The 25,230-nt window shown below is 43.5% G+C and overlaps 2 protein-coding genes across 2 annotated transcripts; both read left to right on the plus strand.

Annotated features, from left to right (window-relative positions):
* Positions 1–891: 891 nt before the first annotated feature.
* LOC141167278 (olfactory receptor 5AR1-like) lies at positions 892–5,227 on the plus strand. The gene is made up of 2 exons (XM_073654709.1): positions 892–910; positions 4,290–5,227. Exons 1-2 carry the CDS (start codon positions 892–894, stop codon positions 5,225–5,227), a joined length of 957 nt encoding a protein of 318 aa, XP_073510810.1.
* Positions 5,228–9,010: 3,783 nt separating this feature from the next.
* LOC141167279 (olfactory receptor 5F1-like) lies at positions 9,011–24,772 on the plus strand. The gene is made up of 3 exons (XM_073654710.1): positions 9,011–9,175; positions 10,086–10,360; positions 23,767–24,772. The coding sequence occupies exons 1-3, from the start codon at positions 9,011–9,013 to the stop codon at positions 24,770–24,772; spliced, it is 1,446 nt and encodes a 481-aa protein (XP_073510811.1).
* The last annotated feature ends 458 nt before the right edge of the window (positions 24,773–25,230 follow it).

A 25,230-nucleotide genomic window follows, 5' to 3' on the forward strand; every position in this document is an offset into this window, starting at 1 on the left:
CCGTGTCCAGACCTTAATCCCATAGAAAACTTATGGAGGGAGTTGAAGCTCCGAGTTGCCAAGCGACAGCCTCAAAATCTTAATGATTTAGAGATGATCTGCAAAGAGGAGTGGACCAAAATTCCTCCTGACACGTGCGTAAACCTCATCATCAACTACAAAAAACGTCTTACTGCTGTGCTTGCCAACAAGGGTTTTGCTGCCATGTGTTAAGTGTTGTTTGCCAGAGGGATCAAATCCTTATTTCTCACTGTAAGATGCAAATAAATTTATCTAATTTATACAATGTGATTTTCTTGATTCTTTTTGGGATATTCTATCTCTCAATGTTAAAATTAACCTACCCTTAAAATTATAGACTGTTCATGTCTTTGTCAGTGGGCAAACTTACAAAAACAGCAAGGGATCAAACACTTATTTCCTTCACTGTATGTTGAGGTCACTTTAACATTACTATTTTGAAAGTGATGAGATACAGTTCTAGGGGTACAAAGAGTGTGTTACACATGAACAAACTGTCAAAGTTGAATTTAGGGAGATTTATCCATTATTATCTATCACTCATGGTTGTTTAGTCTGGTACCAATTACACGTTAATAATTAGACTTCTAACTATTGTCGTAAATGGGAATCCTGGGGGAAATTATTTTTCTACTTTAGGGACATTGATAATTAACCACTCTTCGATATTTTAGCAATACAAGTTCACTGTTAATTTATCCCCAGAAGTAAACACAAATATAAAAGAAATCCAAGTTCTGTATAAGCATAAATGTCTGAATTTTCTACAACTCAGCTTTAAGAAGACCTAAAATATTCAGAAACTAAACAATCCCTCAAGAACAAGAAATTAACTTACAGCAGAAAAGCAACTCATAGTCAATTGTGAACATGGATGGACTTTCCAACGGTCAGTGATAATTTATTGTTTTTCCCTGTCTATCCATAATATCTTACTTCCATGACTTTTTATTGGTTATATATAATACTTCTTTCACGACAGATATGTTGGTTATTTCAAACTCTAATATTACATCCTTTCTAGTGATGAAAGAGCACTAAAATGCTCGGGTACTCGTTGCTCGAGTCGAGCAAATTGGAATGCTTGAGTGCTCGGTCCGAGTAACAAGCCCAATGTATGTGTATGGGAAACTCGAGCATTTTTCCGGCGGCTCCCACCGGCGGTCTGCAGAGGGCCTAAAAATTGCCCAAATCGATGGAAACAGTGCTTAAATGACCTGGGAACAGCTTGGGGAAGACCCCTGGAAGCATCTCTGATTCCCAGGTCACTGCTGTCAACAATGTTCTCAGAGGTATTACGCCACTTTTACGGACTCACAATAAAACATATAAAAACGAAACCAAAATGGAATTTCCTGGGAAATATGTTAAGGAACATCCTTTCCAGGGTAATGACTTGCTTATAAGGTAAAATAAATAACCAAAAACAAAATTGCTCCTCCATACCTTGGGCTATGTTCACACGTAGTGTTTTTGATGCGTTTTTGCACTTTTGCATTGCTTTCAACGGTGAAAAATACATTCACCAGTAAATGTCATTATAACATTTTACAACCTTATCTGGCCATGTGGTATGTGAAGCATCATCAGACACATCCTGTTTCATTTATGAAGGAGGGATTGTAAAAGTCACAAGCACTATTTTTACAGCCTTACTATTCTAAAAAGGCCAGCAGTCGGCTATGCTTTGTTGTTCCCATTATTATAAGAGTGGGTCTCCTATACTGTTATTGCGTATGCAACGCTTTCCCGCATTGTGTCTGTGGCCACCACACTGCTTCTTCCTGATTGTTGTGGTGCTACGCTTCCCTCCCCGTGTGCTGCTGTCCTCGCTCTGTATGTCCCCTTGCCAGGTTGGGTCCATTACTGTATCATCCACCACTTCGTCTTCCACTTCCGCACCCTGGTCCTCGTCCTTACTTTCTGGCAATTGTGTCTCATCATCAACATCATCCACCTCTTGTGACAGTAATTGAACTTTCCCACCATTGCCTTCGTGTGCCCGTGGCTGCTCCAATATTTGGGCATTGCTACATGCGTTCTCGTCTTGACTCACTTGAAGCTGGCCGGACGAGAGGCCCGAATCTACAAATGGAAAAGTGAACAGCTCTTCTGAATGTCCAAGTGTGGGATCAGTTGTCTCCAGGCACTCGGCATGGTGGGAGGAAGGAGGATCAGAGTAAGGAATATGTGGTCCACACTCACGGCTACAGAGACTTGCTGTCTGTATTTTATTAATTCTTTACATTCCTTTTTACTTAACATTTCTGTCTAGTGCAATCCCCATTAGGAAATGAGCTCCATTATTGACAATGCTATCCAGTGTACATCTTGCCACATGTATGCAATCCTTGAACAACCGGTCGTGGGTGCGTACTGCTGTGCAAAATGTGTGCATGTTGTGCATTTGGAAGCCCAGGTACTGGATCTAAATGAGCACCTGGCAACACTGAGATCCTTAGACAATATGGAAATGAGTCTGCTGCTTACTGAGCATCTGCTCACTGGGATGGATGTGGGGGAGGGTGGTAGTATAGAGCTACAGGACAGTGAGGCAACGAGCTGGGTGACAGTTAGAAGGGGGGTTGAGGGATTAGTGCCAGGGAAGCTAGTCCTGATCTTGCACACCCCAATAAGTTTACAAAGTTGGCAGATGAGGGTGGTGTCAGTACAGGGGTAGCACTGCTGCAGCAAGGCATGTCCTCTTAAAGCCAGAGGAGTTTCAGCTCCAGTAAGGGGGAAATAGGAGAGCAGGGCAGGCCAGGCAGGTGCTGGTAGTGGGGGACTCAATTATTAGGGGAACAGATAGGGCAATCTGTCACAAAGACAGGGATCATCAAACAGTGTGCTGCCTACCTTGCGCTCAGCACATTGCTGATCAGGTTGACAGATTACTGGGAGGGGCTGGTGAGGACCCAGCGGTCATGGTGCACATTGGCACAAATGACAAAGTTAGAGGTAGGTGGAAGGTCCTTAAAGATGATTTCAGGGAATTAGGCTGCAAGCTTAAAGCAAGGACCTCTAAGGTGGTATTCTCTGAAATACTGCCTGTACCACATGCCATGCCAGAGAACAACGGGAGATTAGGGAGATAAATAAGTGGCTCAGCAATTGGTGTAGGAAGGAGTGGTTTGGGTTCCTGAAGAACTGGGCCGACTTCTCAGTTGGCTACAGGTTCTACGCTAGGGAGGGGCTGCACCTCAATGGGGAGGGTGCAGCTGTGCTGGGGGAGAAAATGGCTAGAAGGTTGGAGGAGTGTTTAAACTAGGGATTGGGGGGGAGGGTATTCATTTTATAGGTGGGGAAGATAGTGCAGATAGTGACCTGGGCACAAATAAAGAAATTGGTGGTGGGGTTAGAGCAGTCAATATGGTAAGAAGGAATAGAGGTACAGAGAGATACATAAAATGCATGTACACTGATGCCAGAAGCCTCACCATCAAAATGGAGGAATTAGAATTATTTTGGTGGAAAATAATTATGACATGGTGGGGATATCTGAGACGTGGCTGGACGAGAGCCATGACTGGGCAATTAATTTACAGGGCTATAGTCTGTCCAGAAATTACCGTACAAACTATTTTAGAAAATTCTTTCCATACATCTGATGGTATTTGATTCTTCTGTATGTGCATAGATTTTACCAAACACCATTGCCTCATGTGAACATTTTATTTTCATTTTCATACAGTTAGATCTCATTCAGATATCCGTGTTTCATGTAAGTCTTCTATCCTTGTTTTTTTTCCTGAATAGAACAAGTATCCATTATAGTCTATGGGTATATACATGTGTTCTTTTTTTCTGGGACAGATAAACCTTAAAAAAACTAAAACAAGTCCATATTTAATTCATTGTGTGGATAAAATTAACGCATTTAGGTGAATGAGTCAATAAAAAAATGAAATGCACTAGCACTCTCATAACAATCTTGTTGCATTCTAGTTGCATCCTCCTGCCGAGGAAACCTACCCTTCATCAGTTTTCTTTTTTCCAATATTGATGTTAAAAACTGACACAAGGACCCAAAATCAATGGAAATATGATCCAGCACACTGATAAAAAACAGCTCTTTTTTCTCCTGCAAGAAAAAAAATCTTATGTGTGAATGAGACCAAATGTTTATTTATTGAACCTTGTTGACTTCCTTCAACTGCACTGGCTGTGAAAATACCTCTTGTTCGGGCATTTCTTTCATGAACCATTAAGATTAGGATGAAAAGCAGGTATAACATTGCATTTATAATACAATCTATTCTTTCTTACAGATCATCATGTATATAATGAATCATCACTAAGAGCTTTTACCTTCTTAGGATTTGGTGATCAAGCAGATCTTCAAATTTTCCTCTTCCTGGTGTTCATGTTCATGTATCTCATCACTGTTATTGGGAACCTAGCGATCATTCTGCTGATAGCGACAGATACTCACCTGCACAGTCCAATGTATATTTTCCTCTCTAACCTGGCATTCGTGGATCTTTGGTATTCTTCAGGCATTACACCTAAAATATTGGTTGATTTAGTTACAACTGAAAAAAGCATATCATATATTGGGTGTGCTGTCCAAATGTTTTTCTTTATTGGCCTTGGGTGCACTGAGAGTTTTCTACTTGCAGTCATGGCCTTTGATCGCTATGTAGCAATATGTATTCCTCTCCTTTATCTGAAGAACATGACCAGGATGACGTGTCTTCAGTTGCTTAGTGGATGCTATGTGGCTGGGTTTCTTAACTCTTTAATACACACGTGTTGTACTTTTCGCCTTTCATTCTGTGGTTCTCATTATATTCGCCATTTCCTTTGTGATGTTCCCCCTCTACTGAAACTATCCTGTTCTGATACCAAAATAAATGAGTTAGTTTTGACTATTTTTGCATCTGCTGTAACTGGCACTACCATTATTGTCATTGTCATCTCCTATGCTTCTATTTTACATGCTGTATTTATAATGAACTCTTCCAAAGGCAGACGTAAAGCCTTCTCCACATGTGGCTCTCACTTCATCTGTGTGATTCTGTACTACAGTACCATCTTCTTCATGTACTCAAGACCTAGTTCAGCATATTCCTTAGAACAAGACCGAATTGTTTCAGTAGTTTACACCGTGGTTATTCCTATGATGAACCCTCTAATATATAGTTTAAGGAATCGAGAAATGAAGCTTGCATTACAGCGGACAAAAGCCTTTCATGTCTGTAAATAGCGCAGATATGATATGCGTTTTCCGATTTATAGTTTTTGTATTTTTGTTGTTGTTTTTTTGTTGTAGATATTACTATGGGTTATTTCCAAGATAGTAAGTTAACTATTAGCTATAAGAGAGGATAAATTACTTATAACTGAGGGTCGACCACTGGGAACACGGGACCATGGCCCGGGCTGGAAGAAAACTGAAATTTAGCCATGCCATTTGAAAGCACACATGCCAATACAACCACCATGTAACACCCACTATCTCAGATGGGGGTCACAATTACAATTATGACCCTGCCCAATATTAGAGGAAATCAACATTTACTGCAAGACCTAAAGCGGGTGAAATTAGTACTGAAATTAGTATTGAGCACGTCACAAGTTTTCTAAGTAAATCTATTTCTAAAGGTGCTATTGATATGAAATTCTCATAACAATCCATCCAATCCACACAGGTAAAGAAATGAAACCGTAGATGTTCATAAATTAAGTTATGTGTAATAATGAGAAATAACAGAGGGAAAAGTATTGAACACACTTATTGAAATGTAATTAATACTTTGTACAAAAGCCTTTGTTGGTGACAGCTTCAAGACGCCTCCTATATGGAGAAACTAGTTGCATGCATTGCTCAGGTGTGATTTTCGCCCATTCTTCCACACAAACACTCTTCAAATCCTGAAGGTTCTATGGACTCCTTCTATGAACTCTGAGCTTTAGTTCCTTCCATACATTTTCTATTGGATTCAGGTCAGGTGATTGGCTGGGCCATTCTAGCGGCTTTATTTTCTTTCTCTGAAACCATTTGAGATTTTTTTTGGTGTGTGTTTGGGATCATTGTCTTTCTGAAATGTCCACACTCATTTCATCTTTATCATCTTGGTAGATGGCAGCAGATTTTTTTCAAGAATGTCTCGATACATTTATCCATTCATCCTTTCTTCAATGACATGAAGTTTGCCAATCCCGTCTGCTGAAAAACAGCCATTCACCATGATGTTCCCACCTCCAAACATCACTGTTAGTATGGTGTTTTTGGGATGATATGCAGTGCTTTTTGACCTCCAAATATGATGTGTATTATGGCATCCAAATAGTTACATTTTGGTCTCGTCTGACCAGACTATATTCTTCCAGTATTTCACTGGCTTGTCAAAATTTTGTTGAGCAAACTTTAAAAGCATTTGAACATACACTTTGTTCAGCAATGGAGTTTTGGGTGGTGAGCGTGCATACAGGCCATGGATATTGAGTGTTTTACTTATTGCTTCCTTTGAAACCATTATATCTGCTGATTCCAGGTTTTTCTGTAGCTCTCCACATTTGCTGATTGCTCAGAAGGTCCAATACCTCTCAGGCTCCGGTAGACTGTCCACCATTAAATGTTTTTTTTTTACTTTCTAACACCCAACTTCTCAGCTTTCTAACTGACTGACAAGTGAACACCCAGTCTGGCCCTCTAGACATAGCTAGCTAGGTACACCTAATTAAGACCTGCAGTGCTAACAATTAACCCAGCACTACCTGGTTTTCCTACACACCCTCCCCCTCTGCCCAAAGTTGAGGGCTGGGCATCATCTGCCTAAACGCAGTGCCTACAGGGGGCCACTTTACCTAAACTGATTTTGTGTAGAGGTATGGCCAGTTCTGTATTGCCGTTTCTGACACTACCTCCCGGTGGGCCTCGAAATTCTACAGGGCTTTAAATTGAACTGAGCAGAAAGCTCATGTTAGATGACATGAGTGTGACCTAGTAGCTGTAAGAACCTGCCCCTCTTCTTGGGTACCAATTTCAGACATTTTTGTCTTTGGGAAGGTGACAAATTTCCTGTTACTTTGACATACAGAATGGTGACTTCTGATATGGCCAACAAGCAAGGGGTTTTTAGCGAGTTCCTATCCTTCCAGGGTTTTAGCAGGTTGCCATAATATACGGGAAAGGGCTTCCTTTTTCCAGGTTGATGTATTTTATAGTTGATCTCTTCCACCTTTTCCACCACCTTATAAAGTCCCTGTCACTGGTCAAGGAACCTGTTTTCCCCCGTGGGCACTAACACAAGTACCCAATCTCCAAGCTTAAATTGTCTCACTCGAGCCAATCGATTATACCCCCCTGTATTGTGCCCCTTGTGCTTTGAGGAGGCGCTCTTTTACCTGACCTGTCACTTTGGTCCCTCGACTCAACAGATCATTATGCTTAAACAATTGTGGAAACCAATCGGCACCTGGCTCCTGGGGAACACCATTTAACACACTTACATTTTTCAGAGTACCTTTTACCATAAAGTCTCTCAGCTGGACAGTCTCACAGTTGCCTTGGGACTCCTCCAGGTCAGGAACATTGGCTTTAGGCGATGCTTCCTCATCCTCTCTAGCCAGTACATTGAAAGAAAATTCACGGTTTACATCATGTGACTTTGTCACCATAGCCGACTCCTGGTGGCATACTGGACTACTGGGTGTGTTTTTGTTATGCAGTTGAATAAATACGAAAAGTGGTCATACTTTGAAAACCTGTAAACCGCTGACTGTGTTATAGGCACCCAAAGCTCATTCATATGTATCAACTGCTCAAAAAATTCATGTTGTCTATGATAGGAAGTATCAGAGTTTTACAGTGGATTCAAAGGTGCGAGCATAAATAGATTCACACATAAGTGAAAAAATACAGGCTAATTAAATTGTAATCCTTACATGATCCGCATTTCATCGAAAGAGAGTAAACTTAATCTTTTGCATCTGGACTCAAGTATCCTTTGTCTAACTCAACCTTACACACACTTAATGACACTATAGGATACTACTTGATCCCTGTTCTTTGTGCAACCAGTACCCGTGAAAGTGTTGAGATGACTATTTTGGAATGTCCTTGCCCTGGATTATCTTCATACAGTAAGGTGGCAACTGGACAAGTCCAGGATGGAGTATAAGTATGTATTACCTGGCCTTGGTGACTTGAAACCTGGAGAGCAGGGACCAACTCAGACAGTGCCGAGAGGTTTTTTAACAAAAGAGTATGGTTCCAGGTTTTTAGGAGCATTCAGAAGAGATGGGCAGGACTGGCTGCTCCCGTATCTCCAGTCTAGGTCAGGCAGCTGATATAAAGGGGCAACCTCTGGTGTTCTGTTCTGGCCTGCTCAGCTAGAGGCTGATGAGATCAGTGAGAAAGAGGTGAAAGACCTCTTGGCACTGGTCTCCTTAACAGTAGTTTGGAGACTGCTGGACATTTAAATTGTTTGCTTTTACTTTTCTTGATTTGTATTCAGAGAAAGGCTGTTTGCTTTACTTATTTTTCAAGATTTATGGACTGCAATAAATCTACCCATTTTGCATCAAGAAACTTTGAGCCTATGTCTACCTCAACTGCTTCCAGTGTGAATAAATCCCTATAATCGGTGTTGATTGGGCAGTGAATCCTAAGGAGAACAGGTGGTTGATGGAAAGACTGTTTGTTCCAGGTAAAGAAAGAAAAAAAGCAGTGCAAGCACAGACAGACAAAGTTGAGGAGCTTGTTATAGAGCTAGTCCAGACTAATATCCAGAAGCAGCAATAGCAGCAACAGCAAACCCAGCCAGAGACCAACAAACTCCTGATGCAGCAGTTCCAGCTGCAGCAGCAACAATTACAGCAATAGCAGCAGCATCACAAGCAGATGGAACTCCTGGCAGAGGCTGTCCGCTGTAGGGAAACCGTACTTTCCCTAAACCAAAGTGACGAGTCCCACTTGAGAAAGACGTTAAGAGGGGCATTGCAGAAAATTATACTGGGTGACGACATCGAGGCATTTCTGATGATGTTCGAGAGGGTGGCGGATCGGGAGAAGTTGTGTCCGGGACAGTGGTCGGAGGTTTCGGTTCCATATCTGACTGGAGAACCTCAGAAGACATACTTTGACCTGGCCCTTCAGGATGCCAAGCAGTATGGCAAACTCAAAGCTGAGATTTTGGCTTGTCTTGGGGTAACACTAGTAGTCAGGACATGATGGGTGCATCACTTGGGCTATCAAAGAAATAAAACTCCCTGGTCCCAGATGTTTGACCTCCTGTACTTGGTGCAAAAATGGATGCAGCCTGAGTCTTGTTCCCCAGTACAGATGCTAGAGAGAGTGGCAAAGTTGGTTCAATTCAAGGAAGTTTAAGATCACCTTACTGGGGTTCCCAAAGGGGGCTGACACCCTAAAGAAGGGGACTAAATCCGCACCTGTAGGACATTCAAAAGTTCAGGAAACATATTAGACGGGTTCTAGTGGTACATCTCTGACTTTATCCGTGGAGGCATCGTGCCCTGGGGAATATATCAGCCAATTGTCCCATGAACTCTAAGTCGATGGACTTCAGTCTAGGTCGGCGCAGCTCCTGTTTTGCCAACCTTTGTGTAGTGCTGTACCACATTTTAATGAGGAATTTCAGGCATGACAAGTAGCTGTGAATGGGATGAAATTGACTGGTCTACTAGACTCTGGAAGTTTGGTGACCCTGGCAAGTGCCAAACTTCCACATGTGATAGTCCCCGGGAAGGTGGTGGATGTCAGGTGTATCTATAGAGACGCAAAGAACTTTCTTGTGGCCTGGGTTGACATAAGCACAGACCGTGGATTCGTGTCCCACAATCTTTGTTGCATCCTGTGATTATTAGATGTGACTTTCCTTTATTTTGGGACATGTGGGGGAAAGCGATGTCGCCCAGTGGCTAAGTTAACAACCAGGTCACATCTTAAGAAACCTCGTCACATGCCACGGCAGACAAGTTTTAATTTTCCTTCTCGTTTGCAAAAAGAATTAGGAAACCTTGGAACTGCTCAACTCAGGGACTTAACGCTAAATGATGCTCGTGAGAATGCGATGGTGATACATTGTATTCCTCTCAAGCCGGGTGGTGATAATCGTGTTGCACATTTAGCTGGGCATAAGGGTCGGTTGTATCGAGGGACCAAAGTGAGTGGCCAGTTAAAGAGTTCCTTTTTAAGGCACAAGAAGCACGATCCAGGGAAATGGTTTAAACCTGGGGATCAGGTGTGGGTGTTAGTGCCCACAGTAGAGAGTAAGTTCAAGTGGTATGGACCCTTTGAAGTGGTGGAAAGGGTTTGTGATGACAATTATAAAATTATAAAGTTCACAAACCAGAGAAAAGGAAGCTCTACCAGGTATGTCAGGTTGAAAGTGGTTCACTGTTGGTTGGCAGAAAGTGCCCAGCTCCTGGCTTTGAGCAGAGGGGGTTATGTAAAGTGGCAGCTCGACAAGTCCGGGATGGAGTATATGTATCACTGAGGTGCCTGGCTTTGGTGATGTGAAACCTGGAGAGCAGGCTCTAGCAAAGTTAGTGCTGAGAGTTTTTTTGGCAACATGGCTCCAGGTTTTAAGGAGTAGTCAGAAGAGTTGGGCGGGACTGGCTGCTCCCATATCTCCAATCTAGGACTGGCAGCTGATCTAAAAGCGCAGCTGAGCTGCTCCATAGGTGTCTGGGAGTAGAAGTGGAAACACCTCTGGTATTCTGGCCTGCTCTGCTAGAGGCCAACTACAGTAGGTCTGTGAGTGAGAGGTGAAAGACCTCTGGGTACTGATCTCCTTAACAGGAGTTAGGAGACTGCTGGACATTTAAATTGTTTATTTTAACTTTTTTTGATTTGTATGCTGGAGAAAGCCTGTTTATGCTTTCCTTGTTTATGAAGATTTATGGACTGTAATAAATCTACCCGTTTTGCATCAAGAAACTTTGTACCTGTGCCTACGTCAACTGCCGCCAGAGTTAGTGTATCAATACACTGAATGGTTAAAACCAATATACCTAACTTTTACCATACTGCAGGAATGAGGAACCTTTCTTCCCCCCTGGGCAGATTCCTGGGGACCACAGTGTTTGGTCCACTGTTCTCTATTTGCTGATGCTTTAATTTTTCCTTAGACTGCAAGCGAGTATCCACGCCCTGGTGTTTTCAGGGTGATGTGCAGTGTTAGTTTTTCACAACACATAGCATTTTGCAATTAGCCCAAAGGTTCTAGTTTGGTCTCATTTGACCAGAGCACCTTCTTTCACATGCTAGCTGTGTCCCCTACGTGGCATGTCGAAGAAAGCTAATGAAGCTAAATACAGAGCAGTCCTGGAGGAAAACCTGTTTGAGGCTACAAAAGACTTGATTCTGGGGCATAGGTTCACCTTCCAGCAGGACAACAACCCTAAACATACTGCCAGAGCTAAAATGGAATGGTTTAGATTAAAACATATTCATGTGCTTGAATGATCCAGTCAAAGTCCAGACCTAAATCCTATCGAGAATCTGTGACAAAGCTTGAAAATTGCTGTTCACAGATGCACTCCATCGAAACTCACTGAGCTAGTTAGCTAGCTAGTTTGCAAAGAAAAATGGACAAAAATTTTAGCTTCTAGACGAGCAAAGCTGGTGGAAATATACCCCAAAAGACTTTCAGCAGTATTTTCAGTGAAAGGTGGTCCTACAAAGTATCAGTCCAATAGAGAGGAGATGATGAAAAGCTGCACTCACCGTTTATGTAAAAATAAGAGTCCTTTATTTCATATTCGGATAAAATGAATGGAAAGCAGGGAGTGTGGGGAAGAAGTGGAAGACAGCTGTTTCACGCTCTAACTAGCGTTTCTGCTGGTCCATGTGAACCTTCATCAGGGGGCGGTCCTACAATATATCCATAGTCTATTTATGTGTCCGGCAAACAATCAACTTCCCTAAGGACCTTCATGACGCATCTTGCATCACCACAGTCCGGGTGGTCCGCGGCATCAGCATCATGTGAGTCCTGCATCAGAGTCACATCACCTGTGACCAACACAGATCCTCACAGATAGATGCCAAGTGCCAGGGAGTGCACGAAAACCATAACGCGCAAGTGTAGCACCCCGAGGGCTCGGCTGCTACAGGGGTATTGCACCTCAACCAGAGGTGTGATATTCCACTCCCAGGTAAGGATGGAGTATGGACCAGGGCTCAGTTAGCTGCACACACACACACTCCCCATTTCCGGGGTCAGCTCAATGGTGCTCCCATTAGTATTCAGGCACAACTGACTATGTCCCTGGCTGGAGTGGGGAGGGGGGAGAGAACCCAGTGATGTAGGAGCAGAAGGCGACGGTTTCGGGAGCATAGGAAGGAGCTCATTGGTTGCCGGTCACCTGAGCTCAGACACAGTAAAGTAGATAAAAGGTGGGGGCCATCTTAGGAGGGAGTTCGTTCGTTCAGTCAGTCAGAGCAGAAGGAGAGAGAGAGCTGACAGGGAGCTGCGGTTCAGCCTGAGCTCAGCTCCACGAGGAAGGCCTAGGGTGAAGGCCAGAGCTAGAAGGGAGAAGAGGAGAAGGAGAAGGAAGGAAGAAAGGCGGAGAGTGAAGGGTCAGGCAGAATAAGGGTACTGGATTCCCAAGTTGGTGGAGGTAAATTATCCCTCAGCCAAAGACCAGAGGTCGTGATCATCCATTGGTGCGACCCCCTGCTACACCCACTAGGAAGGCACCACATACGGTCAGGGAAACCGGTGACAGGTTTCACCAAGAGAAGGCCCGAGGCAGCTGGACAGAAGTATGGTCACTGGTGGGGCATGAGAGGCCAGAGAAAGGATAAAAGGGGGTCCTGTGCCATACTCCTGAATTGCATGGGGGTTGACCGAGCTCCTCACCTGGTGGACGCAGCACGGCTTGGGCAGTCATTCCCTGCAGAAGTGACTCGGATAACAACTGTGAGTAAAAGACCCTGGACTGCATCACTGACTCTGTGTGATTTATGCTGCGCCTGCACCATCACCTCCAGCATCCTACTGCACTGCCCTGGGGCTACACTCTTCCCGTGGGGAGTTATACTATCTCAGCTGCACACACCATCAGCCCCAGTGGACTGCCTTGCAGCAGCGGTTCATAATAGCCGCAATCCACGGGTGGCGTAGTCGGACATTCAAAACCCTATAAATAGACTGCCGCCATTTGGTTTGACCACCCTGAGCCACGGGATCGGGTCGCCACTACTACCCCCATCATCGCACTGAAGCCCGGTTCCGGGTGCCCCACGGCCCAGGGGGCACGTCAACTTTGGCGTAGTCGGCAGGATTGTGACCAACCCGCCACAAACGGGTATTGCGTGCCTGAAAAGAGACTGTTTCACTGTATTGAAAATGGCGTCCTCCCCAGCAGAACGGACGCCATAATGTGCACGCCAGAAGACAACAGGAGGCCACCTCCCATCGTGGGCCAGGTCCCAGAATGGCGCCAACGACGGAGTCCACCCCCAACAGCCATGAGTGCGGCTGTAGAGATGTCCATCAACGTGGGGGGGCTGCCCCTGAAAGTGATTGTCAGCAGATTGCCCCAGGACCACCCCCAATGGGGGCGGAAAGAGAAGAAAACTGTGGGGCAGGATGTGGTCTGGATCAGTTTCACCAGGCCGCACCCGGAGATGGAGACAGGAACCAGCTCCAGCACCCTGGCGCGTGACCAGCTGCAGGCTGAGCCCCCATGAAGCCTCACGGAACTGATAGCACAGCTCCCCAAAGAGGACCCGGAGTTCATGCGGACTGCGCTGGAGGAGCTGGACCGGAGGATGGTCCTAGCGCAGCGGGACGTCATGGCCGGGTGGAAGGAGGAGATGGCCCGGCGGGTCGTCACCCGGCCGCAGGAGACGCCATCAGCATGCAGCAGCGCGCCTACCCCCGAGGACAGGGAGAGGAGACCGGAGGCCGAGGACGATGCTGCAGGTGAGGCAAGTAAGGCGGATGCCCCTACCCCAGATGCTGCGGGCTCGCCCCCGGATCCGGTTGCAGAGCCAGGAACCCCGGGAGCTGTCGCAGCTACCACGCTCCCGCCGCCTCCACCTAGGCCCCAAGCCGCGAACACCACCGTGAACCACGCCCCACGTCGTGCCCCCTGACCCCGGGCGTGGTAGGAAGCGGCCCGCTCCAGGCCCGGTCGCAAGGCCTGACCACCACAGGCGCCTCCCAGCCGCGTGCGTCCCCGGTCCCGAAACCACCACCCCTTGGGACTGACCTGTACAGCCAGCTCGCCGAACCCGGATATCAAGAGGACCCGGACGGGTCTGAAGATCAATATGAGGAGGAGGGAGCAGCAGGAGGATACCGCTACTAGTGAGTGGCAGAGTACCTGTGTACATAGTTGCCCATCAGGGTAAAAGGAACTGTTTGTGTGATATAAAGTTGATGTGAGATGCAAAGTTGATCATGATTGAACTGTCACCTGGCTGAGGACTGAGAGCAGCCATCCCTCTTCCCCACCTGGCTGAGAACTGAGAGCAGCCATTCCCCTTTCCAATCGGCCGAGGACTGGGAGCAGCCAATTCCCTGTAAATAGTTGTGCTTCTTTAAGCGCCCCCTACTGGTTTTATAAAAGTACAGCAACGTCTACCTCTGGACAAAGTGTCCCACATGTTTGAAAGGTTGCTGAAGTTTTGCACTTAATAGGAAAATGGACACCTGGTCGCAAGTTGCACAGTGGCCAGTGAAGAAGAGAATCTACTAAAAGAATGTTTTACTTGAAAAGTTTATATGCTGCTAAAAGAGTTTTATGGTGTTTTATATGTGTGAAGAAAGTCTTGTAATACTTGTTAAAAGAGAAAAATGAGCTAGTAACGTTAAAAAAAAAAAAAAAAAGTGCCTCCCATAAAGGGATGGGTTAACTGGTTATAGTCTTATATGCGAATGCATTCTAAAAATTTTGCATGTTTTTGAATTATCTTTTGCTTTGTTCCAGCCCGAGGACGTGCTGTGGTTTACCAGGGGGGAATGTAGCGCCCCGAGGGCTCGGCCGCTACAGGGGTATTGCACCTCAACCAGAGGTGTGATATTGCACTCCCAGGTAAGGATGGAGTATGGACCAGGGCTCAGTTAGCTGCACACACACACACTCCCCATTTCCGGGGGACAGCTCAACGGTGCTCCCATTAGTATTCAGGCACAACTGACTATGTCCCTGGCTGGAGAGGGAAGGGGGAGAGAACCCAGTGATGTAGGAGCAGAAGGGGACGGTTTCTGTAGCATAGGAAGGAGCTTATTGGTTGCCGGTCACCTGAGCTCAGACACAGTAAAGTAGATAAAAGGTGGGGGCCATCTTAGGAGGGAGTTCGTTCGTTCAGTCAGTCAGAGCAGAAGGAGAGAGAGAGCTGACAGGGAGCTGCGGCTCATCTCCACGAGGAAGGCCTAGGGTGAAGGCCAGAGCTAGAAGGGAGAAGAGGAGAAGGAGAAGGAAGGAAGAAAGGTGGAGAGAAAGGAGTAGAAAGGCTCCAGAAACAAGAAGGCAGAAGGGACCCTAAGAACCCACGAGATATCGGGTGAAGGGTCAGGCAGAATAAGGGTACCGGATTCCCAAGTTGGTGGAGGTAAATTATCCCTCAGTCAAAGACCGAAGGTCGTGATCATACATTGGTGCGACCCCCTGCTACACCCACTAGGAAGGCACCACATAGGGTCAGGGAAACCGGTGACAGGTTTCACCAAGAGAAGGCCTGAGGCAGCTGGACAGAAGTGTGGTCACTGGTAGGGCACGAGAGGCCAGACAAAGGATAAAAGGGGGTCCTGTGCCATACTCCTGAATTGCCTGGGGGTTGACCGAGCTCCTCACCTGGTGGACGCAGCACGGCTTGGGCAGTCATTCCCTGCAGAAGTGACTCGGATAACAACTGTGAGTAAAAGACCCTGGACTGCATCACTGACTCTGTGTGATTTATGCTGCACCTGCACCATCACCCCCAGCATCCTCCTACACTGCCCTGGGGCTACACTCTTCCCGTGGGGAGTTATACTATCTCAGCTGCACACACCATCAGCCCCAGTGGACTGCCTTGCAGCGGCGGTTCATAATAGCCGCAATCCACGGGTGGCGTAGTCGGACATTCAAAACCCTATAAATAGACTGCCGCCATTTGGTTTGACCACCCTGAGCCACAGGATCGGGTCGCCACTACTACCCCCATCATCGCACTGAAGCCCGGTTCCGGGTGACCCACGGCCCAGGGGGCGCGTCACATGCGTACCGGCCCAAGGGAAATAATTGTAAGAGTGTGGGGATAAATATATTAATAAAATCTGTCAACCCATCAAAGTGTGTCCACCCTGGAATCAAATGAACCACATATTATTATATATGATTATATATATGATCTACTAATAGAGTCATCCTCATATTGCAAAAATATTGTCATTAAAATCAACCCTATATAATATGAAGAATAGAACAATTTTTCACTGACATAATTAGCCATAACTACATGATGGAACAATATTTCACTGGTATAGTCAGTTTCATCAGTGCCTCAATCTTTTGTAAAAGTGCATTAATTCACAATTATAAATACTTAGTACTAGTGCATAAGTTCCCCAAATATCCAAGATCATCCCAACCAGAAAGTAGTATCAATCATATTCTCAAAGGGATATAAGGTGCACACAAATAGCTATAATAATTACACCAAAATACATAAATAGAACAATGCACATATAATTACACCAAAATACATAAATAGAACAATGCACATGTACAATGTAGACTGATAAGAATACACCTTAATAAACATTAACATATTCATTGAATACAGATAGACGTATATAATCAGCCAGTCCAATGGTGCATATATAACATATATTCACGATGCATCATGCATGAAGACACTGAGACAGATTAATCCCACGATGAATATACACGGAACACCGATTGATTGCAAGAATATCTAAAAATAATGATACAAAAATTAAAAACACGTTAAAAACAACAGCTAGATATGTGGCTGCATTCGGGCGATCAGATAAATGTAACAAAACTAAGATGTTCATTTAATCCTTTGGGGTGAACTGTGTCCAAGGTCTAAATCCATCTAGATTCTAATCTAGCTAGGCATTGACTTAATTTGCCCTCTCTCATGTTGACCTGTAATTGGTCTATGCCTCTTATCCTAAGTTGTGTACTGTCACAATTATGGGCCATTTTAAAATGACGGGGTATGGTCCTGAGCATGGATGGATCAGAGTGGCCAGCTGCTGATATTAAGACTACCTTACATAAGGTAACAATGGATTCTGTTATTTTTGTATATAATACTTGTGTCAACAGACAATTCATTATAGATAACATCTTACAGCAGTTCAGGTCTTGGTAGTGTTCACACCACAATCCACATGTGTGTATGGTTTCCATCATGTGGCTGTAACTTGGGTTGGCTGTGTGTCCTGCATACGGTTGCACGTGGTGTTTTGCGCCTTTAGTTCTTAGATTGCTACTAATGATTGTGATTGTTTTGTACACGTAATAAAGATTTGAGATTTTTTACATACAATCAATTGCAGGACTTTTGTTGGTCGCTTTGTTGTTTTTGTGTTTGGTGCTTGTAAGTAGCGTTTTGTTCGAAGATTAATCCATAGCATGGCTCACTTGAAGTAATTCAGACATATATGCATGATATGATGCCTGTAATTGTGTGGAAATTCATACTGATTGGCCACATGGCAGAGCTTAAAAGGTAGGTTCTCTATTTGGCTTTTGGAGTACAGATTTTGCTGGGATAGTTTGTTGGCGACATTTGCAGAGCTCCTAAAATGCCAGAACAGCAGAAACTCCCTAAATGTGACCCTATTTTAAAAATTAAACCTCTCAATGAAGTCATCTACAGCTGCAATTACTATTTTGACCTTACAGGTTTATTTGCCTCTGCAACATCCACTCCATGCCTTTTTTTCTGGAAAATTGCCAGTTTATTGCCCATACATTGTGCCCAGCCTGTGTTTCTGGAGACACACACCTTGTAAATTAAGTGGACTTTCCTCACTACAGTAATGGCAAACATGTGGACGCTAACTTCCATTCAGGGCTCACAATGGGGTGGGGGCTGCATTTGAATTTGGAAGTGCAGATTTCACTGGATTTTATTTGGCAGAAGAGCCATGTCACTTTTCTAGAGCATTTGTACTGCCAGTAACATGGAAAGCCCCTATATGTCCAATAACAGTTGCGTTATAACTTGAAGATTTTATTTTTAACGTTTTGAGGGGTACATTACATTTTTTGATCACTATCAGTACAAAGCTAGGATAACATTTATCCTGTGCTTTACGCTTAACACTTATGTCTAAACCGAAACAAAATGCAATTAAGATGAAACAACCATGAAATCCCTCACTATAGTGGGGCAGATGGAGTCACTTTAGACTCTTTCAGGTGTCTGCTCCAGTGATGTACCGTCATTTTAGGAGTGCACAAAACTGTGGTCAACCATACTTTTGCCCGCTTCATGACTAAAATGATGCTGAAAAAGACGGACACTACCGGAAAAGAGGCCAAATGGAGTCCAAAGTGACTCCATTTGTCTCATTATAGTGAATGATCAGTATGGGGCTTTGTCTGAATCACACTTTTTTGTGACTTAAATGGAAACCCTGAGGCATGTGCGTAGTGTAGAGCACAGGATAAATGTAAACCGAGCCTTATTCTGATTTTTTTGAAGGCAGAATGAACAAATAAAGAGCAGTTAAAGAACAATTTTTTTTTTACACCATTCACCATGCGGTATAAGTGATATGAGAAGACAGCTATATTTTTCAGGTTTTAATGTATTGCCTCTTTTATACACTAAAATGCTTTTGTACAGAAAAAAAATGTTTTTATTGTCGAATATTCTGTGAGTTATAGCTTTTCAAATTTTTGGCCAGCAAAACTATATGATGGCTTATTTTTTGCCAGACGAGTTGAATATTTATGGGTACCATTTTGGGGTACAGAACATTTTTTGATTGCTTTTCATTCATAGTTTTTTGGTTGCAAAATGAATGAAAACCAGCAATTCATTTTATTTTTTTTTTGTACCTTATTCATGGTGATTAAACTGATTTTTTTTTTCAGGTCAATAATATTATAGCAGTGCCAGATTTTTTTTAAATACAGCTTTTTGATCGCTTTTTATTCCATTTTTTTGTGTGTCAGTATGATGAAAAAGCTACATTACAATGTCTGCCGTGTGGAATAAATAGTGTGACACCGTTATAGTTCAAGTCGGTCTGGGCATGGTGATACCAATTATATGTACTCTTTTGGTTTATTTTTGTTTTTAAATAAAAGTTGCTTTTTTGGTGGCAAAACAGTTTTACCTGATTTCTTTTTTGCTGTTTTTTACATTTTTACAAATTCTATTGATTTTTTTTCCTATTTAGTCTCACTATGGGACTTGAATATTTTCTACTTTGATCAGTAGTCTCATACACTACACTGCAGTCCTCATGCAATTAGTGTTGAGCGAGTATGTTCTATTAACCCTTTCGGCGAGTACGTTTGGGCCGAGCTCCGAGTATTTATAGCTGCTCGGTGATATGTTTGAATCTCTCCCGTGTGCATGATTTGCAACTGTTTGACAGTTTTATTACATGTGAGGAATGTCTATTTCTTACACGTTCCTCACATGTAATAAAGCTGCCAAAAAGTTGCAAATCATGCACACGGGAGCGATTTAACCTTATCGCTGAGCAGCTATAAATACTCGGAGCTCGGCCCGAGCATACTCGGCGAAAGGGTTAATAAAACATACTCGCTCAACCCTACATGCAATGCATGAGACCTATCAGTTTTTCACTGATCCAGCCTGTTAGACCCTGCTGATGACCGGACTTCAGAGGCCACTGCACACCAAGGTCATTAAAGAAGCACTTCTAACAAAGTTTTTATCCTCCTAATATATTGCAGTCACCATATTATATAGCCCTATATTTTGCCCTTCTACCCAGCTAATTCTTCTTTTTTCTCTGATCTATATAGAAGCAGAGAAACAGGAAATCTCTTGTCCCTGCATTTATCATTCCCCTATTGAACTCCTGACCCATCTTCTCTGCTCCTCCCCCCTTGCAAGGGCCTTTTGCAATGACTTATGACTCATACAGGGAAAATTGACCTCCTGTTTCTACATAGAGCTTAGAAGGATTAAGCTAGTCAGTTTTTAATCATGTTATGTCGTAGTCCTAATGGAAAAGAGAAGAATTAGCTGGGTAGAATGGCAAAATGAGCACTAATACCTACACAGTGCCATATACTATGATGAATGCAATATATTAAGAGCATAAACATTTTGATAGGAGTGTTTCTTTAAATGACCTCAGGTTGCAATATGAACTATTGGAACCCATGAAAGCGATCTTGGGGTGCCGATAGACTTAAAGAGGGAGCCCTCTTGCTGCATTTTCACCTTGCAGGGAGCCCTATTTACTTATTCGTCTTTTTTACAACGCTAAAGAATAAGGGCCTTTAATAACTCTAAAAGATGGGTCGGCACTAGTCAAAGGGTTTATATGTGTATTATTGTCAAACAAATTATTATATTATATTCTACTGTGAGTGAGTCCGAAAAAAGTAAATGCTATTTTCTCAGCGCATTAAGGGTCAAAATACATGACAACTATTGCAGGAAAGAAGAGTCAAACATACTGTACAGTAGAATAGTATTATATAATAATATGTAATGCATTCTGATTTTCTTGTTATTTTCTGAGCACTGTAGGTGAAATCTCTTTGTTGGTAAATCACCCAGCTTAGATGCTGTGCCATAAAGTTGAACAAGCCCTACTTTGGACAAGAAAAGTCGGCCATGTATAGAATTCATCTCATCAGTCATAGTTGTATGTCTCAGTACCAATTATATAATATTATTATACCAATTGTATATAGGAATCATGAGAGAAGGAAGGATCAAGAATAATTTCAGTACATTAGGGACATTGGTAATTAAATTCTATTTAATTATTTAACTATCTTTCTTGACATCTATACCCTAGTTAATTTATCCCCTGGCGTGCACATAGAGCTATAAAAATGGTATATTCAGTGTAAATATAGGTAATTGCAGCTCTCTACAATGAACAAGACATATTATTTAACAGGAAAACCAAACAATTACCACAAGAACAAGAAATCAACATGACGCAATTCATGGATAAAATTACCAATCGTCGGTGTTATTTTTCTGTCTATTGTATACTATATTTTCTCTGACTTCCAGATGACTTTTTATTGCTTTTATATATTATATATATTTCTCAATTAATACATTAGTTACTTGGAACTCTAACATTCATCTATGACAAAATAAATCTTATAGTAAGTCGCTGCACACAGCGCTACATCTGTTCTTTCCCTGGTAGCACTATAGTCTTCTTATATAGGATCATGCACAGAGTCCTGTATAACAGACACATAGGCATTTTAGACTTAAGAACCAACAGCTGTAAAATAAGACAAAGTACACGTTCCTTATTTAAGCAATTCTTAGATCTTGTTAAAATTGCAGATTTATTGTAGAAATGTCTCTGCCTGAAATTTCATTACATACATCTGAATGGATTTTAGCAGCATAAGCACCTATAAGTGACTACCTCCAAAAGAGAGTCTATGGAGTCTTCTTGTGAGGAGTGCAAAGACTTGTTAGCCATACAATGCTCCTCTGGAAATTTAAATATGCAAATAACCTCTTGCAGGAGAAGAAAAAATGTAGTCCTCCTCATTATCACCTATTGGAGGTATGCAAATAACTGCTTCCGAGAAAGAAGACAGGAACTCTGGTACCATCTATTGGAAGTAGTGTGGCGCCCCTGAGGGTTCAGTCGCCACAGAGGTACTGCACCTCACCCAGAGATGTGGCATCTCCTTCTCTCTGAGTACTGCCCGGGACCCCAACACCTGCACTCAACACTATACTACTCCAGGCCGGCTGGAAGGGCATTATGCACTTCTTCTGCTGCCCTGTCCCTGGCTGGAGTGGGGGGAACCAAAAGTGAGGGGGAACCAGTAGTGGGTGTGGGTGGAGGACGTAGAACAGGGGAGCACTTGAATAAGAGGTATATATAAAGGGGAGCCATTTTAGAGTAGGTTAGGTTAGTTATACAGTGAGAGAGAAGAGGAGAGGAGCAGAGTCTCTTAAGGAGCAGAAGGGATCCCAGGGGGTACAGTGAGTGCAGGACGGCACCCGTACGCCCGAATCTGCCAAGTGTCAGAGGGATCAGGCCGCAAGAAGGGAACCGGTCCCTGGGCTAGCCGAGCTACTCCAGGTCTCGGCTGGAAAGCCGGAGGCTTTTGCACTTTCAAGGTGCAGTTGCCACAACTGCACCTAAGCCGCCGTGAAGGGCACCAAGTCAGGTCCGGGAACTCCAAGTTGCCCAGAGGGATCTCAGGCTACCCAATCGGGATTTTGTGTGGCGGGGCGCAGGGCAGAAGGGAGAAGACCCAGCCCGAGAAGTCGGCTAAGGAAGGAACATAAAGAAAGGGGGTCCCGTTAAGTGCTTCTGATATACTTGAGGGAGTGCTGAACCCCTGCCTGGCAAATGCAGTGCGACGTGGGTGGCTGACACCTGTACAGTGTACCTGAGGAACCTAAAGAACTGTGAGTAAACTCGGATGACTGCACCCCACTCTTTCTGTCAGTTATTTCTACCACGCTATCCCTCCCGCAATACAATGCCCAGCATCGCCATCTGCATCACTTGCATCAACTCTGCCCCGGGGGCCTGCTCCGCCTGTGGGGAGCAGAAACATCCCAGCTGCCATCCCATCACCCCTGGAGGTCTGCAGCAGCGCTGGTACCCATTACCAGGAGCCACAGGTGGCGCCACGAGACAAAACTGTTAACAAAACCCCCTTTTAAAGAGTGACCCCAGGTTACGGGCCCGGGAGCCGACTGCCGTGACATCCACAGAAGGTAAAGGCCCGGGTACCGAGTCCCCCAAATCCCCCTGGGCGAGTTAGTAGCAACCCTAAAAGTCAATATTGACTCTTAAAGGACCTTGACACCTGACTTACCACAACAAGCTAAACCAGAAACTTTATTTGCAGACGTGTTTTTCGGTGTTTGCCCCATAAGTGCAAGAGAAAGGACAAAATCATTTAAAAGATTAATATTGACTTTTAAGATAGCTACTTGCGCTAGAATTCCTGTCCTCTTCATCTCCAAATAAGTTATTTGGATCCCACCAATAGGTGATACTGGGAGGCCAACTAGTCTTCTCTTGGAAGAGGCTAATTTACATACCTGGCTTATGTTTCTCCCAATGCCATCTTGGCGCTTTCCTCAAGGAGAACCATTAACCCCCTATCCTACTTTGCATTGATGAGGGGTAGGAACCTCAATACATATCTTTCCTTTTTAGAGAATACTCTGATTTGGTTGAGTATTATAAGTGATGAGGCAAGGCTCATATTGGGCTTGACACTTACTTCTAGTGGGTCTCCAATAGTTAGCACTAGAGATGTCAAGCTGGAAGATGCTAATATGCATATATAGATATTTTAAACACCATTACCACATTTCAACATATTCTTGCAGTTATTTTCTTGTTTTTAACCTTCCTGACTCATGTCTACTGTACTGCATGCATACAATAGTGTCTCAGTTTACACTATTCCTCTGGCATTTCTTACAGGAAACAAGAATATTAGGATGGACATCAGTAGGTATAACATTCAGAGCTCTAGAATATCAAATTTAAAAAAACTGAAGTCTTAAAGCAGTTCAGTACATGTGCCTTTTGGTGTCAATTCTATTAATTGGCAATATCATTTATAATACAGTTTAATCTCTCTTACAGATTTTCATGTATATAATGGTTCATCATCATCAGTAAACACTTTTACCTTCTTGGGATTTGGTGATCAAGTAGACCTTCAAATTTTCCTCTTCCTGGTGTTCATGTTCATGTATCTCATCACTGTTATTGGGAACCTAGCGATCATTCTGCTGATAGCGACAGATACTCACCTGCACAGTCCAATGTATATTTTCCTCTCTAACCTGGCATTCGTGGATCTTTGGTATTCTTCAAGCATTACACCTAAAATGTTGGTTGACTTAATTACGGTCAAAAAAAGCATATCGTACATTGGGTGTGCTGTCCAAATGTATTTCTTTATTGCACTTGGGAGCACTGAGAGTTTTCTACTTGCAGCCATGGCCTTTGATCGCTATGTAGCAATATGTATTCTTCTCCTTTATCTGAAGCACATGACCAGGATGAAATATCTACAGTTACTTAGTGGATCATATGGAGCGGGCTTTCTTCACTCATTAATACAGACGTGTTGTACTTTTCGTCTTTCGTTCTGTGGTTCTCATTATATTCGCCATTTCTTTTGTGACATTCCCCCTGTGCTGAAACTATCCTGTTCTGACACCACAATAAATGAATTTATTCTTTCTATTTTTGCATCTTCAGTCATTGCCATGTCCATTATTGTCATTGTCATCTCCTATGCATCCATTTTACATGCTGTATTTACAAGTAACTCTTCTAAAGGCAGACGTAAAGCCTTCTCCACATGTGGCTCTCACTTCATTTGTGTGATTCTCTTCTACAGTACAGTTTGCTTTATGTACATTAGACCTAGTTCAGCATATTCCTTAGAACAAGACAGAATTGTTTCTGTAGTTTACAGCCTGGTTATTCCTATGCTGAACCCTTTAATATACAGTTTACGGAATCGTGAAATGAAGCTTGCATTAAAGAGGACATTTGCAATCAAATCGATATCCCCAAGAATATCGAAGATCCTTTTCTCTGATCGCTTTCAGGGCATATAACATCACTAATTTATACCAGTATGTAATGAGATAAGACTCATAAAAGCTGATCAAGTCTTCGCTTTCTGCTTTGCTTCATGACACCCTCTCAAAAACACTATGCCATCATTTTTTATTGCAGGTCTGGAATGGTGCAACTAATCTAAGTTCCAGCCCCTAGTATTTTACTTACCAGCCACTGTCTTCATCTTTTATCAGTGTCGCACCAGTTGGTGTTCTGCATGTTGTGACCTATTAGATCGCTCCTGTGTTTGCTGGGTGATCCAGAGGTCACTAGTCAATGTAAGTCTGTGAGAGCCTGAACAAGACCAGAATGAGGTCCTCATACACTTACACTGAGAGCTTGTGACCCTTACCTTTGACACCCGGTCAGTCACAAGATACGGTCACAAGATGATAGAGTTGGACGGGAGCTGTGCCGGGAAAAGCTGAAGACAGCAGCTGGTAAGTATAATATT

The sequence above is a fragment of the Phyllobates terribilis genome, unplaced genomic scaffold, assembly GCF_046119375.1.
Source record: "Phyllobates terribilis strain yellow unplaced genomic scaffold, ASM4611937v1 Scaffold_11__3_contigs__length_659146591, whole genome shotgun sequence".
Classification (NCBI taxonomy): domain Eukaryota; kingdom Metazoa; phylum Chordata; class Amphibia; order Anura; family Dendrobatidae; genus Phyllobates; species Phyllobates terribilis.

Coding starts and splice junctions, on each gene's coding strand:
- LOC141167279 (XM_073654710.1), top strand. CDS start 9,011: ATGTTCGAGAGGGTGGCGGATCGGGAGAAGTTGTGTCCGGGACAGTGG. Junction 9,176..10,085: donor AGATTTTGGCTTGTCTTGGG/GTAACACTAGTA, acceptor ATTCCTCTCAAG/CCGGGTGGTGATAATCGTGT. Junction 10,361..23,766: donor AGAAAAGGAAGCTCTACCAG/GTATGTCAGGTT, acceptor TTTATAATACAG/TTTAATCTCTCTTACAGATT.